Source organism: Phaethon lepturus, unplaced genomic scaffold (genome assembly GCF_000687285.1).
Source record: "Phaethon lepturus isolate BGI_N335 unplaced genomic scaffold, ASM68728v1 scaffold3808, whole genome shotgun sequence".
Lineage (NCBI taxonomy): Eukaryota > Metazoa > Chordata > Aves > Phaethontiformes > Phaethontidae > Phaethon > Phaethon lepturus.
Window position 1 is genome coordinate 1,184 of NW_010559554.1, and position 17,976 is coordinate 19,159.

At 37.7% G+C, this 17,976-nt stretch overlaps 1 protein-coding gene across 1 annotated transcript; it reads left to right on the forward strand.

Annotated features, from left to right (window-relative positions):
- Positions 1-3,935: 3,935 nt before the first annotated feature.
- Positions 3,936-17,472, forward strand: LOC104625688 (tryptophan--tRNA ligase, cytoplasmic-like; the record flags this gene model as incomplete). The annotated part of the gene is made up of 7 exons (XM_010293381.1): positions 3,936-4,152; positions 5,258-5,465; positions 12,736-12,844; positions 13,773-13,892; positions 14,496-14,678; positions 16,017-16,117; positions 17,360-17,472. Coding segments are annotated over exons 1-7 (948 nt in total), but the record flags the coding sequence as incomplete, so codon positions are not given.
- Between the last annotated feature and the right edge of the window lie 504 nt (positions 17,473-17,976).

A 17,976-nucleotide genomic window follows, 5' to 3' on the forward strand; every position in this document is an offset into this window, starting at 1 on the left:
CGGGTCTACTGTAAAATTTATCCTATGTTGGAGTACTTCTGAAGGCATGTTTTACATGACGTGTGTGCAGACTATACCTGCTTTAATTTCACTTTTTTTTTTGCGGGGGGGGGGGGGGTTTTTGTTTGGGGGGGGGGGTTTGGTTGGTTCGTCGGGTTTTTTGGTTTTGTGTTTTTTTCCCTCGGAGGCAAAACAGTTTTCAGGAACATAAATCCTGTCAGACTTAAATTCACGTTCTTTTGTTCGTTCATGAAAATTTTTTCGGGACTTTTGTATTACTGTTGTATTTGGAAGTCTTGATGTACCTTCATGCAACTTTTGTCATGAAAGACCTCTTCTTAATATAATGTGAAAACCTGTTCTTGAATTCTCAGGTCTCTAACTTACCAAATCAGATAACAAACAGTGAAAAATTATCATAGATCTGTGATTGTCACCCAACTGAAAAGAGAGGAGAATAGAGTTGTCTTCTGACACCTGTGCTAAGGATTATTTTCAAGCTTTGTCTCATGACAATTTAATATTCTGAAACAGTTACAAGAGCAGTACCCATTACAAGTTACCATGCATTGCATAGATAGAAAAGGCACACAATTCTTAGCTTTCAAGTTCATACTGTAAAATTAAGGCTTTTAAGTTCATCTTTGACTCTGGTCCTAAGTATCCTAGTAGTTCATTCTCAAGTTCCCATGTATCATTTTTTTCTTCCAAATGTGTTTGCATATGCTATCTAACATGTCTGGGACTGTTAGTTTTCATAATATCAATAAGAAAGCAAGAAGAAATGTCCTGATAAAATGCAGAATATACAGATGTTTCTGGTTGCATTTATTCAGAGTTCATGGTTGCATTTATGAATTTCAAACCATAAAGACCTATGTTCCATAGTACTGATTTCCTGGGTTAAATTCCACCAGCAAATAAGGACGGTACTGAGGTAAATAGAGATAAGTTTTAGGTAGCAGTCAGCATCTTTTGCATTCTATAATTGTAATATCCTCATCTCGTGTTGCAGTGACTAGATTACTTCTGCTACTTCTTGATGAAAATACATCTTTATTTGGGATTCTTTGCTCATCCTAAATCCATAATATTCCAACCTTTTTAAGGAGTCTTTCTGTTTTACCACTCTCCAGTACGTGTGCTCAGTCTCAGCTGTGACATTTCAGCCTTTCTGAATGGAGGCAATCTATCAGTAAGAATGTATGTTCAGGAATTAAGTTAAAACACCAAGTCACAATTTGTTCTGCACCAAAGAATAATTCTTGTTTACCTTTTTCTATTTTGTAAAACTTGAAGCCAGTAGATGCAGCTGGCATATTCCTGCAGAAAGGGTGTGTGTTAATCTTCATAAACAATTTTTAATATGAATTTATTCTATATACCTTCTATTTCAGTTAAATATCTTGTACTCCTGAAAAAGACAAAAACACTAGTATCTAAATAAAAGAATGTAAATAAATTGTAGGAATACATTAGGGAATTGTTTGATATGCTTCAAATTACCTCTTAAAAATAACACTGTCAAACTGCAAATAATCAGGCTTGAAGGGATCAAGTTTAAGTTTAAAACTTAAGTATTACTGATAATACATTAGTCAGTCCTCCTTTAGTGAATTATATAATCTAAGTATGGTATCAGTGGTAATAGACTAAGCAAATTAAATTAGCAAGTGTATGTATAAACTTCTCCGTTTTCTCAGGGTGTTCGACTGAAGCAGGAATCTGGGAATATTGCAGCTGTCTGACAAACAAAGCCTTAATGGTAGATATGTTTTGGTAACCAGTAAATTACCAAATCAGCCTTCTTAAGTTTTCTAGGCAGGTGAAAGCTTTTTACTGTGTCAGTTTAAATATATACTATATAAATATAACCAAGGTTGTGATTAGGCTGATTATTTTGTAGAAGGAGGGCTTTGAAAAATTGCAGAACAGCTAATGCAACTATTATATGCTTTTGTTTTTTCATTTTTTAATTCTGGGGAAAGAACCCAAATGAACATGTATTTTTATTAACAACTTTTATGGTTCACTTTAGTTGCATATGTACCTTGTAAACTCAACCTATTCATGCTCCATGCACAGCAAGCCTGGCCAAGTTGCAGTGATACTTGTCATGGAAAATTTACTTTTCCCTCAGTTCACTTTTGTCATTAGGATCTGCACTGTTATCTCATTTTAACAGTCTCAGGTTTTATGAAATTCTTTTATAATTCTCCACATGCTTCTCTGTGTACCTTGTTATTGTGCTATGCTTATCCCAAATGCATTTATTTGAGGTAGTTGCAGTTTCACTTACAAGGTTGTTTTTCTGACAGATGGTGTCCTCCTTACCCATTTTAACACTTATTTTCTTCTATGTAAATGTGGTAAGCTCACTATAACCAGAACCATAATGTTTTTAAAACTCTTCCTATGTGAAGTTAATGCTTGTTTATCCTCAGTTCTGAATATTTAAACAGCATGATGCTTGAATTTAAAAAAAAAATAATATTCTGAGCATATGTACTTCTTAAAGACTTCATCATTTTTTAGAGAGGTGCTGAGCACGTATAGTTTTTTTAACATAAGGACTTCTTAAAATAAGGAATTATGCCTTTGCAACTGAAATGAGTTTTCACTCATGGCAGGTTGATAACAGATTCACTAGATTTCTTAGACATAAATAAAACTCTATTTTTAGATCAGAGATTATCTGAAGACAATTTATTAGGTAATTTTAGAAAAAAACAGAGGAAGAAATTGCTGGGATACCATGAATTGCTGTGCCATCTTTATGGGAGGCATATGTAGTAAAGTATGAGTTAATTCAATGCAATCCATGTTACAGGAGTTTCCTGTCTTGGAAATGACTAATAGGTGTTCAGTGTATTCATTAAAATTAAGTACAGCAGAACTTATTTATAACATTTTAGATTATAACTGATGGGACAAAGATCAAGATATTTCTGGTGTAGAGTAAAAATTATTTTAATGCATTTGATAACAGAAACTGTGTGCATAATTAATGTTTTAACAGCATTATTTAAATTTCTGTACTTTCTGTGTTAGTGTTCTGTAAACTATGCAGTTGTAGTTTTCTAAAGTCTCGGTTGCTGTTAATTAATAGACTGCTAAGAAACTTTCAGGTGATGTTACTGTTAATATACACAAGGTCATAGATGTTAGCCTGGGAGAGATGCCTGTTTGTGGAAGCATGGGCGTGCTCTGTGCTAGGAAACTCCAGGGATCAGATATATGTTGGACATAGGAAGACTGCTGTGTTGTTCTTCTTGTCCATCTCATCATCTTAAGCCATCTCCTAGGGTTATTTTCCTACATACTGCTGAGAAACACATAGTTCCTTAAATTTACAGTCTATTGCTTATGCAAGGGTTGATTGTTATTTAGAAAGCAGCATTTCTCACTACTCATCAGTGTGTTTTATAACCTCTAGAGGAAAGCAGTAAAGATGATGACTAAGCTTTTCTCTTGTATATCTTTCTTTGGGCTGAAGTATGATATTACATTAAGACAAAATTCCATATGATAGTTATAAAAATCTGTCAAATTCTGAATGATGATGGTATCAAGGAGTGCAAAAATGTTAACTAATCAGGAATCAGCTAGCCTCTACCAACTGTTCTGAGATGCTTTGAATCATACATATATTTAATTACTTCTACTTTTGTCAGGAGTTTGACTTTGAAAAGGTGTTCTGGTGTTAAATACGTAGATAAACAACATTAAGAGTGATTTAAATTTATTTGGTGCTCTTGTCAGTCTCAGTCCATTTCTGTATGAAACTGAAGCTCATTGTGTTAATGTCTCCACATTTGTCAATCTGATATGAATAGAATTAGGTATGAGGTCAGTATAGTTTTTGTATTCTTATTCTGTTCATCTAATCTTCAAGATACATACTAGAATAAAACACAGTATGTTTTGCCCTACAGTTCTCCTTGTTGCTGCTGTTTTTGAATCTACAAGCCGAAGAATTGGACAACGTTAAATTTAGTTGAATTGTATAAATCAACAGATCTTTTGCAGTCTGGCAAAATGGCTGATATTCTGAACTGTGATTTGAAATCTCTGAGTCCACTTCAGCTGTTTGAAAGAGTAACTGAACAAGGAGAGAAAGTCAGAGCACTGAAAGCCGGAAAAGCACCAAAGGTATTTCCATTTCATGTTTTGAAGCCATCCTTTTTCAAGTTAGATCTGTCTTTGAGTGCTGAAGAATATGATTGTTCTGAGATCTATTTTGTATTGCAGTAGGAAAAAAAGTCTTGTTAAAAATATTTATGTCCTTCTTGTGAACTGTGGACATTACTGGAGCAAAATAGTCACTAGCAAGAGCAAAGCTTTTACTCCTGCACTAAGAACAGAGGGTCATGGGCTTAGAAGTCTGCTTCAGCCAGTTGCTGTGCTATGTGACAGGATCTAACATATTTGGTTTTCAAGTGAAATTTATATCACTTGCATTCTCCCTGGTTTTAGATGCTTCATTAAAATCTTTTTCTCCATGTGTTATTGTACACATTAGCAAATATGTCTTCCTGTAACTGTACTGGCAGTCACTGCTTAATCTCCCGTAAGTAATTTAGTAATTTGCCATTCACTTCAAGTTCCCTATTCTGTCATCACTATGTTGGCAAAGAGAGCTCAGTTTTAATATGGGCTCTCTTAGTGTATTGCCTGTGGGAGTAAGCCTTGAAAACTGGGAGCTGAACAAAGTGTTGATCTATTTATCGCTTGCATGAGATGTTACAATAGCTTTGTATTAAAAAGTCATAGCCATGAAAGTTGTAAAGAACTTTTTGTTCTAGTTTGTCGTCAAGTCTGTCAATGAATTGTAATGACTAAATTATTTTAAGGTGAGTGACTAAAAGCATTGTAAAGTAAATTATATAATAATTTATATTATATTTATATATCTTAGAAAATTGTGCTTAAAATGTTAATCTTTTTATACCTCTGAAAAGCAGGCAAGTATTTTTTTTTTTTCCTCAGGCAGAAATTGAAAAGTGAGACAGAGGTGCTTTAAATATCTTGGCAACAGTGATGCTGTAAATTCTGCTGGTTAGGAAGTGGTTACCTGCTATTCACTTTTCTTTTACCTTTGGCAGTGATGCTGCAAAACATGTAAATAAAGCCTTATTGTTTATGAGTAATGCAATACAAGTCAAAGCATGGATGCAAGATTTTGAAAGGTTAGGACATTAATGTAATTGTCTCTCTTAAGTATGTTAAGTCAAACAGGGTTTTTTCCTTTATTCAGGATGAAATTGATGCAGCAGTGAGGATGCTATTATCATTAAAACTGTCATATAAAACAACAACAGGACAAGATTATCAGGCAGGCTTGCCTCCAAGAGATCTTGTGTTAATAAACAATGGTACAAGTAAAGAAGAGGACGAGGATTTTGTGGACCCCTGGACTGTGCAGACATCAAATGCTAAAGGCGTGGATTATGACAAACTCATAGGTATAACTCTTTCTTCACTGCTACTAAGGAATTTATGTAAAGTGATCCTAATGACCACAAAAACAGCAAGGGCTCATTACAAATCCTGATCAAAACCATCATAGGTAACATTTAATTTATGTCTAATCTTAGCATTCGTGTGTCTAAAGAATTTGCTGCAGGAGTTGAAAATGTCCCAGGCAAGGGTTTCCTATGGAAGACTTAAATGCTTTGTAAAGAAATTTTCAGTTTAAAATAAAAGTGCTACTTGCAGTTTGTTTTTTGGCATAAGGGCTGTTACTAGAAGTTACTTTAAGGAAGACACTGTTACTGAGTATCTGTATCTTCAGTGGCTGTGATGCAGAACAGCTAGAGCCTAGAGCATTCTGGCCAGGCTGTAGGATTCCTCCTACCATCTCTCCATATCTACCTTGACTTCCAGACTAGGGAGGGCAGGGATGATCCAGAACTAATGCAGAAATCATAAGTGTAATGACTTCTTTAGAAGACACGCTGTCAAGCAGACAAGTGCTGGTTGGGATTAAGAAGATGCAGCTCATTCAAAAAACACCCAGTGTGATGGAAGATATTTCAGACAGGGGTGTTCTAAAAGTTGCAAAGTTTTGTGATTTAAGAAACAGGGGTTTAGTTAATTTCCTTATTTGTTTTACACCCCACTTTTAATAGCTTGTTTGAGTCTAGCATAGAAACAGGTGAGAGAACTGTTCATTAATTTTTACTAATTTTGCTTTTTCTTTCATTATAGTCAGTCTTCAATTCACATTGACTACCTCAGTTGTACATTGCTGGTGTCTGCTTAGTAGCTTGTTTCTGTCAATACGGCATGTACCCTTATGTGGCAGTAACCATATATTTGCTTTTGGGAGCTCCATTGCTAGTGTCAGCATTCTCTTAACTCTGTAGGATGTTATTGTAAGATAATGTCAAATGTATGTGCATATTGGCTTAATCTGCAGAAGGTAATAGGAGAAAGAAGAATTTGGAAAGGAAGAAGTGCAAAGGAAAATATACATCAATGAGGGAGGAGCAAAAAAGATAATTGTTAGAATCTATAAATGGACAAGATCTCTCATCTTATTACTTGTGTAGGAGGTATGGAGAAGGGTTTTTGTTTTCTTGGGGTGGGTTCTAAGTCTTGTAGAAAAGTGGGAAGAGTAGAATACTTGTGTTGGCACAATCACATGGTCTTTCTGAGAATTACTAGCATGACTTCACTGTAAATCAATTCTCTAAAGCCATGTTAAAGCCTGATAACAATGCCTTTTTTTTCCCGGTAACTGCGTATGTGTGACCTTCTGACCTACTCTAGAGTGGTGGGTTAGCCTAAAGGCATTTTACTTATTTACAGTACTAGCAGACTGGGGAATTCGGTGGATGAGTCATCTTGCTTGTTTTAAGTGGTGGTGGAAACTTTTCAGAGAAGAATGCTAACCTAGCCACCTAAGCAGTAACTGTTTCACATCCTTCTTATTGATAAACTTGCTCCTCTTCCTCCCGCTTTTAAAAATAATGGAAAGTATTGCCCAAGAACTTGACATCTCATAGGTCTTACCATAAAAGAAATTTTTGTGCCACCTGTAGTCTGTTTATTTACTAGTGATACCAGAGAAAGTTGCTAGTGTGCTTGTGTTTACTCAAACATAGAAGAATTGAAAGTGCTAAAGGCACTGTGTAATTGAATGGGATATTCTTTTCATAATGGTTGCCCTAGATTGCACTAAGTGTATGGTTATACAACAAAACAGCCTGAAGATATTCTGGGAAGAAAAGTTCTGTTAGCTATATACTAGACATGAACATCCCTAGAATTTTTTTGTTTGTTTGAGCATGAGCAACGAGCAGAGGGATGAGTGAGAAAAAGCTTTGTGTGCTAACCATGCTGATAATTCAGTGAGCTGAATATTGCAAGTAATACAAAATGGTTGAAGTTGGCAGAGATTTTTGCAGATCTCCTCTAAGCAGAGTCAACTAGAGCAGGTTGCTGAGGATCTTGGCCAGTAGGATTTTTATTATTTCCAAGGATGGAGATGCCATGACCTTCTTGGGGAACTTGTTCCAATATTTGACCATGTGCACAATATGAATGTTTTTCTTATGTTTAAATGGAATTTGCTTTATTTCAATTTCTTCCCATTGCCTTTTATCCTTTCACTGGGCAACACTGAGAAAAGTCAGGTGGTCTCTTTACTCCCCCTATCTCCCCTAATCACATATTTATACACATTGATAAGATCCCTCCTGAGCCTTCTCTTCCCCAAGCTCAGCAACCCCAGCTCTCTCAACCTCTCTTCATATGACAGATGCTCTAAGCCCTTCATCTTCATGGCCCTTTGCTGAATTCACTGTAGCATGTCCATGTCCTTCTTATGATGGAGCCCAGAACTGGACCCAGTGCTCCAGATGAGTCTCATCAGTGCTGAGCAGAGGGAAGGATCACCTCCTTTGACATTCCAGCAGCACTGTTCCTAATGCAGCCTGTAAAGGCCTTTGACCTTCCAATGCCACAGAAGTGCATGGCTGGCTTATGTTCAATTCCCATCTACCAGGATCCTAGGACCCCAGGGTCCTTCTCTGCCAAGCTGCTTTCTAGCCAGCTGGCCCCTTGCCTGTACCAGTGTACAGAGTTATTCCTCCCCATATTCAGGACTTTTCATTCCCTTTTGTTGAACTTCATGACATTCTTGTCAGCCCATTTCTCCAGCCTGGTGAGGTCCCTCTGAATGACACCACAGCCATCTGTTGTATCAGCTACCCCTCCCATTATAGTTTCATCTGTGACCTGCTGAGGGTGTGCTCTGTCCCATCATCCACATCATTAATGAAGATGTTAAACGGTATTGGCCCCAGTATCAACCTCCTGAGGTACACAAATAATGTTGGGCTCCCGCTGGACTTTGTGCTGCTGGTCACAACCCTTTGAGCTTGGCAGTTGAGCCAGTTTTCAGTTCACCTTACTGTCCAGTATGTAGTCCAGACTTCATCAGTTATCTATGAGAATGAGGTGGGAGACCGTGTCAAAAGCTTACTAAAGTTGAGATAAACAATATCCACTGTTCTTGCCTCATCTACTAGGCTAGTCGTATCATTATAGAAGACTGTTAAGTTGGTCTGGCATGATTTCCCATTCATAAATTCATGTTGACTACTCCCAGTCACCTTCATGTCTTTAATAATGTTTGGGAATGGTTTCCAGCATTATTTGCTCCATCACATGCCCAGAGATTGAGGTAAGGCTGGCCAGCCTGTAGTTCCACAGTTCCTTCTTACCCTTCTTCAAGGTAGGAGTGGCATTTGCTTTCTTCCAGCCCCCAGGAACCTCTCCCAGTTGCCATGACTGTTCAAAGATTATTGAGACTGGCCTGGTCAGTAAAGTTACTGTATAAGAAATAGTAAGTTACTAGTTTTCTATATGCAAATATAACATGGCAATGGCAAAGAGGAAAAGTACACAATAGATTTTCAGCAAATGTGAATATGCTTTTGAAAATGGCAGCTTTCAGGACTTCTTACGTACAGCAAGTTGAAATCTGTCTGTTGGTAAAAGCTAGAACAATAGAGATGAAAAGCATGCTAGGAATTTTTTAAGGCTTGTTAAGGAGTGGAGACTGTGTCCTTGTCAGAAGCTGTTTAAGAAGGCAGATTCTTTGTGGATAGAGAGTGTAAAATGTTGTGAACATCGTCATAAGAGGAAGGGAGGGAAAAATTACACAACTTTTTTAACAGGAAAGATGAAGATGGAAAAGAAAAGGTAGTTGTGCAGTCTGTGAATGTTTAATAAAGGTATTTAAGCATTTCCATTGAAGTGTGAGGAGCTTTTAATCACTTTCTAAGATGGTATACAAATATTTCTAGGGTGGCTAGCCTCAATTAATCTGGGGTATTCTCATGTTTTCTGAGATTAGCGTCTTATCAGTTGCTCTTGTTCTGCTGAATCAAACATTTTCACGTTCATTTGGTCTCTTCTTAGCGTTCATCCAGATTATAATTACTATGACATTTTGTAATGCATTTTCTTTGCTAGGAAGAAATTAATTCAGTAATTAAGATTTGCTTAGGAAAGCAGATGCAATAACACTCGAAAGCATACGGATTAAAGCGGTGGTTGCTGAATCATGTACCTGCGTTTTCTTTTTTAAGGATGTTTATTTTAATGGGTCAGTGGATGGGCCCAGTGCTTCCCTTGTATGATATCCTCCTTGATTCACCTGGAGTGAATGAACAATTGTAAGCAGGAACTTGTTTCTCATTGGATAATGGTGCAGATACCAAGCTGAGTGGTGTGGTTGACACACCTGAGGGATGCGATGCCATCCAAGAGGGACCTGGACAAGCTCAAGAAGTGGGCCCATGTGAACCTCATGAGGTTCAACAAGGCCAAGTCCAGGGTCCTGCATCTGGGTTGGGGCAACGCCTGGTATCAGTACAGGCTAGGGGACGAAAAGATCAAAAGCAGCCCTGTCAAGAAAGACTTGGGGGTACTGGGGGATGAAGGGATCGAGAGCAGCCCTGTCGAGAAAGACTTGGGGGTACTGGGTGATGAAAAGCTGGTCATGAGCTGTCAACGTGCACTCGCAGCCCAGAAGGCAAACTGTATCCTGGGCTGCATCAAAAGCAGCGTGGCCAGCAGGTCGAGGGAGAGGATTCTGCCCCTCTGCTCTGATGAGACCCCACCTGGAGCAGTGTGTCCAGCTCTGGAGCCCTCAGCACAGGAAAGATATAGACCTGTTGGAGCAGGTCCAGAAGAGGACCACAAAAATGATCAGAGGGATGGAACCCCTCTCCTATTGGAGAAAGGCTGAGAGAGTTGGTGTTGTTCAGCCTGGAGAAGAGAAGGATCCGGGGAGACCTTATTGCAACCTTTCAGTACTTAAAGGGGGCTGCTAAGAAAGATGGAGACAAACTTTATAGCATGGCCTTTAGCAATAGGACAACGGGTAATAGTTTTAAACTGAAAGAGGGTAGATTTCGATTAGATAGAAGGAAGAAATTTTTCACCATGAGGGGAGTGAAACACCGGCACAAGTTGCCCAGAGAGGTGATAGATGCCCCATCCCTGGAAACAGTCCAGGTCAGGTTGGACGGGGCTCTGAGCAACCTGCTCTAGTTGAAGATGTCCCTGCTCGCTGCAGGGGGGTTGGACTAGATGGCCTTTCAAGGTCCCTTCCAACCCAAACTATTCTATGATAACATGCCTAGTTTTCCCTCCTATTTATTAAGTAATTCCTGCTAACTTCAAGTTCAATTACTATATACAAAGCCTTGTAGTAATGGTGTGCATAACCAGTAATTCTAGAGGAAAATGAAATGGTTATAAAGGGTCTGGAACAGCAGAAATGCTGACCTCCAAGTTGATGGTTCCTGTACTCAGGGCTTCTCAGCATCCTGGTGCTCCAGGGTACATATTGGTCTGACTCTTCTGTCCTGTCCCTCATAAATCCCTTGGGAGTATGGCAGTCTCAGTGATTAGGATGGCCATGGTTTTAAATATTCTTTGAGATGTATGCAAGGTCTTTATGGACTAACAGTAACCTCCATGCTGTGTTTCAAGAAACTGTACTGTAAAGGGATGGAAGGCCTCTTTCCTTCCCCTTTTCTGGGGAAGAAATGAGTCTAGTCTAGTCTAATAAAGGCCAGAGTGCCTGAATATTTGGCTTTTCAAATTATACCAGTATGCTTAATGTTCCTTGCTGCCCCTGCAGGTTAATTTTCTTTGTAAAATGAGTTGTGTTCTGGAGACAGTACATTGGGTAACCCGCACAGGTAGAGCGCTCTGCCTCCAGCTGGAATCGGTCTCCCTTGTCCAGTGTTGTAAACTGTTATGCTGTCCAGCTAAGGATCGTTACAGTGTGCTAGGATGTAGCATTAGAAGTCTACCTGCTCTGGTAGACAGCTGTAGGCTTTGGAAGGACATTTTGCTTGCATACAATATTCCTGCGGAAAGGCTTTTAATGTTATGTGCTTTTGGCTTAAAAAAGAAATTGAAAATTTAGGAGGAGGAACATGCATAAGGAGGGATTCAAAGTAAACCAAATTCTGTGTGGGGCATTCAAAGTGATTGTTGTGTTTTCCACAGGGCAGAAGTATAGCAGTCATGTAAGTCATCATTTACTAGCTGCATAATGAACGGTTTAAAAGTAATTTCTTTGCTTGTGGTTTCCTTAGGAAACTGTCAAGGTATTTGAAATTTGTCAAGTGTCAGTGATATACTCCTGTGGAATGATTATTTCCTGTTGCAGCTAGGAAGACCTGAAGTGCCTCTCCCATGTGGACATGTGACTTATAACCATGGAATTTGCCAATGTAGTCTCTCTTTAATAAGATAGTTGGAATAGGTGGATGTAGATATTTTGTACATATAAAATGTATCTTTACATCCAGAGTCTCTATTTTGTCCTCTGGAGTACTTTGGCATTTCCAATAATTAGTTGTGCAAGTTTGTCTAATGTTGAATAGAGCAGAAGAGTAGCAAAAGAGTAAATTCTTGTCTAGATTTTTTTCAATCAAGTCCAAATCATGGAGCGTTGACCTGCTTATTGGGGTCCAAGAGTTGGGACTGGAGTATAAGAAGCTTTAATGAAGAAATAAGACTTCCCCAGTTCGGTTTTATTTGGAATAGGAAAAAATACTGCTATTTCACTCAGTCAAAACCTTTCTTGAATGAAATGACTACATCTGAAAATGTTTTATTAATCAGCTGATTTCCTAAACCACCAAGTGATAAGTCTTATTTGATTGCCATGAAGAATATTACGCATTACCTTTTCAAGCCTCTTGAGGGGAAGCAGTGTCAGTAATCATATCCGTATAAAAGAAGTAAGTTTGCAGAAGACTGTTTGGGGTTGGAAACTAAAAAACCACATGATCTGAGGGCAGGAAATTTAGACATCAAGAGAGGATCATTCAAAGCCTCACAGCCATTTTTATCCTTGGCTTACAGAGGCCAAGTTATTGACCTAAATATGTTTCTTGGGAATATTTTTTGTTGCGAATATCAGTACTTCTGCTATAAGGAGACTGCAATTATAATCAGTCATGGATGGAGCAGTACTACACGTTGTGAATAGACTGGGCTGCCTAGCATAGAGTTAGTGCTGGAGATGACTGCTGGGGCTTCAGGCAAGAATCAGGAAAATCCATCCATTTTACCTGAGACTTGAAGACAGAGCTGTCCTTTTTAATCTGGGCTGCATTGATTACATTCTTGGTAATCCAAGATCAGGTTGTAGCTATGCTATGCTTATTTTTTTTTTTTAATATTTTATGATTGTAGTTCGGTTTGGCAGCAGTAAAATTGACACAGATCTGATCAATCGAATAGAGAGAGCTATTGGGCAAAAACCTCACCGCTTTCTACGTAGAGGAATCTTTTTTTCCCACAGGTGAGTTTTTCTTGTTTTATAATTCATAAAGGTCCTATTAGGTAGATTCTCTATGAGCATTACTGGGAGAAACCTATGACTAGCAAAGGACCGTGTTCTTTTATACCAAGGTAAACCAGCTGCGTCATTTGCAATTAGCAACTATTGCAGATTTCCCCTGGCAACATTTGAAAACCTTGATTGCATTGGTTCCTGGTATGGCCTCACTAATCCCAAATTGAAGAAATGTGCGCAGAATCTTTGCTTTGTACAGGTTCCATTTTGACTCTACGTTAGCAGCCAGACAAAGGCATTGTTCTAGCAGACAACTCCAGGGCTCATACGGTGTCACTGCTGGTTTCAGGAAGGGTGCATGTGGCCTGTGGACCTATGCATCTGTATTGTTAGATAAAAAAGACTCAGGGAATAATCTTAAGCATCAGCCTGCCAGTCTTCTACACTTTTATTGTTAGCGTGCATGGGCTTTTGGCCTATGGCAAGCTATCACATTTCAAATAAGTGCCTGAGCATGATTCAGGGCATGACCTCCACCAGAGACCATTCCAAGCTGGTTGTTTGAACTTATTTGGGAAATGATTCCCAGCTCTGTGTAACTAGGCCTTAGAAATTACTGTCTAATTAAGTAATTTTAAAAGTTGCACATTTTTTCTTTTCATTTAGATACTAAATTTTAATTTAATTTTTAATTTATTTTTTCTTTGAGTGTTTTTTTTTCATGGGGGCTGCAGGAGACAATACTTTCCTTAAATTAAAAAAATGAATGAACAAAACTTTTTATTTCTAGGACACTTAACATCTTATATTTTATTTATAAATACGTTTGGCTTTAAAAGCATTCAAATTCTGAATAGAAGCTTTTTGCTGTGGGTGTTTCTTCCTAAAGAATTGCATCATGTTTTCTCTGGGTTTTTTTGGTTTTATTTTGTAGAGATATGGACCAAATCCTTGATGCTTATGAAAATAAGAAGTCCTTTTACCTTTATACAGGCAGAGGGCCATCCTCTCAGGCAATGCATGTTGGTCATCTTATCCCATTTATATTTACAAAGTAAGTTATTTCTACTGTTTGTATTAATCAAAACATTTGTTTCTAAGGAAATCTTGAACCTGGTTTATGGAACTGCCAAATGATACATTGCAAGGAGTTCTGTTTGTGAGGTGAATATTAATGAACTTAAATAATGCAATCTCACCTTTCACTAAAATGATCATAATCCCTGCATCGCCATAAAGCCTTCTTCATTACACCCTTAGCCCTGTAGCACTCCTTAACATTTTTGTTGTTCTTAAAAATGAGTTTGTGATGAGACTCAGTAACATCACTCTATAATGTGGTGCATGCAGCAGCAGGATGCAGAGCTGTTGGACTCATAGCTAAAAGTCTCTTTGAATTCTGTTTCCATTGCAAATGGTGACTGCTATCATATGTACAGGGAACAATAATTGGGAGTCTTTTTTCCAGGTAAGTTGTCATTATAATCTGTATAAAATGTTTATTCTGTTCACGTAAACATAACTGCATATGCATACAAAGAAAAGAGAAGCAGACCTCTTTATACACTTTTTTTTAAATATATAAAAATGTTTTGGCTGCATGACTTACATCTTCAATTTAACTTACTTTGAGATAAAATCTTTCTGCTTTTATTAGGTGGCTGCAAGAAGTATTTGATGTTCCCTTAGTTATACAGTTAACTGATGATGAGAAATACCTTTGGAAGGACCTAACAACTGAGAAGGCGTATGAGTATGCTAGAGAAAATGCAAAAGACATCATTGCATGTGGTTTTGACATCAATAAAACCTTTATATTTTCTGATTTAGACTATTTGGGGTAAGTACAAATTTCTTCAGGGCATTGTAATAAAAAAAAAAAGTGGCTGTATTTTCTCTCCAACTTTGACAACCAGCAATGTTTTAATAAATGTCTCTAAATTTGAAATCTTTTAAGACAAATTTTGCAATGCTTAAAATAGAAACATTATTTTTTCTACTGTCTAATATTTTATATATATACTATTGTCATTCTCCTGTGTAACGTGAACAAATACTTGTGTGTGCAATGCTTAAATTTAAATTATGAAAAATATATTAAAACAGTTAAATTGTAAAAATACCTAAACCACCAAGAAACCTCGAGATTGATTTGTTTAAGATGGTATCAAAATCTTTGAGATGTGTTTACACTTTATCTGTGTTAACAAAAGGCATTTCAGCAACTTGTTGTGGTCAATTAATTTAATAATACAGCATGAAAGATTATTATTTGACCTTTGAGTAAAGTTTAAAGAAGATTTAAGAAAAAGAACTACTGTTGGAGCTGCCTTCTCAGAAGGAAGAGGTTTTATGGCAGAGGTCAGAACAGAAGTTGTGGGCTTTTTTCTTCTGTGTGGGGTGATGAGCTTCCTTAAAGATTTGGGTGAGAGAATATATGTTTTTAGAGACAAACTGTGTAACGTACAGCCTCCAGAATGTGGAGACTACAAAGCAGTTTTTCCTCCTTTCACTCCCCTGACTTTCCTGCCTTAGCAGAGTTGCATTAACACAGATCTGCCCTATGGCTGAACGAGGGCAGGTCAGAACTGCTGTTTCTTTTGGTTTAGCTCTTCAGCAAAAATAAAAAAGGAAGAAGTTGCTGAGCTATTTTTGATTTGGAAATGCTGCTGATCTATTTGGTGACAGAGAAAGTCCAACCAGGGAACTTAGCCTGTAGAAAACAAGAATTTGGAGAATTTGAGCTACTGTTCCATTGGTGAACTGCAGTGTCCTGTATGAGATACGTACCGGGGATATCAAGCCACACAGAAGACATGATCCATTCAGGTTGCCTGAGTTCACAGAGAAGCATAAGGATAAGTAAACTTCAGGCTCTGTGAGGCATTTTGGCACAATTTCCAAATCAAAATATTTCTGGGTTTAGACAGTTAATTGTGACAAAAAATGTTTACAGTAAATGTTGCGGAGGGGGAAGAATAAATTAAACTTTCAAGGCGCGTAAAATTCTTGTTTGTAAATAATTCTCTAATTAACATCTCAATGGGCCACAAAAAGTCTGAAATGGTGATACTTAATCCTGCAGGCTTTTTGACGTTCTCAGCTTTTGGAGTGAAAGTTTCTACCTACGCTTTTCTACTCTTCTCATTTTATTTTATTTTTCTGCTTTTTCTCACAGGACAAGTACCGGGTTCTACAAAAACATCGTCAAAGTTCAGAAGCATGTTACATTTAACCAAGTCAAAGGAATCTTTGGCTTTACAGACAGTGATTGCATTGGTAGGAAATAATATGAGTTACTAGAAGTGATGCTTGCTTTCGCTTTGGCACTATTTCAGTAATAATTTAAAGAGGTTAGTATCTGCCACTCATGAGGCGGATAGAAAAAGCAAGAAGATCCATGTTTCTAGGCTGATTCTAAAAGAGTGTTATTGTAGTTCCTTCAGTATAGCAAACACTTTACAGTGAAATTTCTAGCATGGTATCTAGCTTTTTGGCCTTGGTAACAGCAAAGTACAAAACACCAATGTTGAAGTGCCCAGGATAGAGAATTTGTTTGTGGTTTTTTTAATAGTGCTTTACAGCTATAGTCAGTTATGCCTCCTAGAACTTTCTGTGCCAAAGTTACATAGAAACTTTCCTCTTCAGAAAAAGTTACATTAGTACAGACACACATATACATACATGAAAAAAAGTTAAGGAGCACTCAAAAGCCTAATTATCAAGGTTCTGAGTAACTGTCTTCCACTCACTTCACTGTGATTGCAGGTTTCTATCACATCAGCCAAAAAAAAGATTCTGTGTCAAAGACAGCATTAAAACCTTGGTGTTCCTGACTACTAACATCATTCTTTGACCAGTAATTGGGCCAGTGACAGCTTTTCAGCCGTCACTGTAACCAAGGAACAGGTTCCTATTTGTTTTAACAGTGCTCGATTAAAAATCGGTATTGTGATAATGACTTCATTGCACGTTTGTAAAAATCTGCTGTTTGCATTCTGTTCTGAGAGGATTTTGATCAGGGGAGCAGCTTGATCACCCTGTGATTAAGCACTTATAAAAAAGAAAACTAGATACATCTGAGATGCTTCACGAGTACAGCATGCAGATAGCAATGATTCTAAGATCTTAGAGGGGAACTTGCCAGAGAAGTATATCTAATTGTCATTGTCTCGCAAAGAAGAAAAGAAATGAGCAGCTCAGAGTGATGATATAGTCAATTATATTTCTGCAAAGAGTAGGTGGTTCAATGGTGAAGTGAGTATGCGCTTTTCTGAACCCTTTATGATCACAGCCTGCCTTTTTTCATTAGTTTCTATGTTAGTTGCAGGTTTGTTGACATCATAGAAAATAAAGATGAAAAAGTTTCTCGGATAAGGCAACACTGCTTGATAAACTTAGATGTTGGTCTTCAGCTGAGTATCTGAATGATTCACTTGTGCATTTTACATATTTCAAAAAGTTCTCTCTATTTGTCATTGCTTATATTGGCTGCTCAGCTTTTCCAAATGTGTTTTCTAGGAAAGATCAGCTTTCCTGCTATTCAAGCTGCTCCATCCTTCAGTTCATCATTTCCACAGATCTTCAATGGCAAGGAGAACATTCAGTGTCTCATCCCCTGTGCTATCGATCAGGTAAGAAAATCATATTACTTAATTTGGTTTTCATGGATTTGTTTTTGTCATGTACCATTCAAGCTTCATGGTGGTGTATTAAAACATCTGTAAAATATTCCTGCAAGCACCTTTCTGGGGCAGAAGCTGGCAGGGATAAAAGGATGTTGTGCTGTGTCCTGACAAAGATGAAGGCTTAACCCAACAATCAGTATTCATGCATTACTCATTCTTGGCATCCTGGATCTGTCTTGATCTCAATCCAGTTCACAGTGAGCTGACATCTATGAAAGCAGAGATAGTAAAATCTATGCAAAAGTATACTGACATGGGGGTAGGGAGAAACTTTTTGCCATGTCCGTGGTAACTAGGACAAAATGTAATGAGCTGAACTTGCAGCATGAGAGATTTACGTTGAACCATAGGAAAAAACCTTCTGTCAGTAAGAATAAAGCAGCATTGAAATAGTTTGCCAGAAAGGCTGCAGAACTTTAACAATTCAGGTCTATATAGAGAGATTGGAAG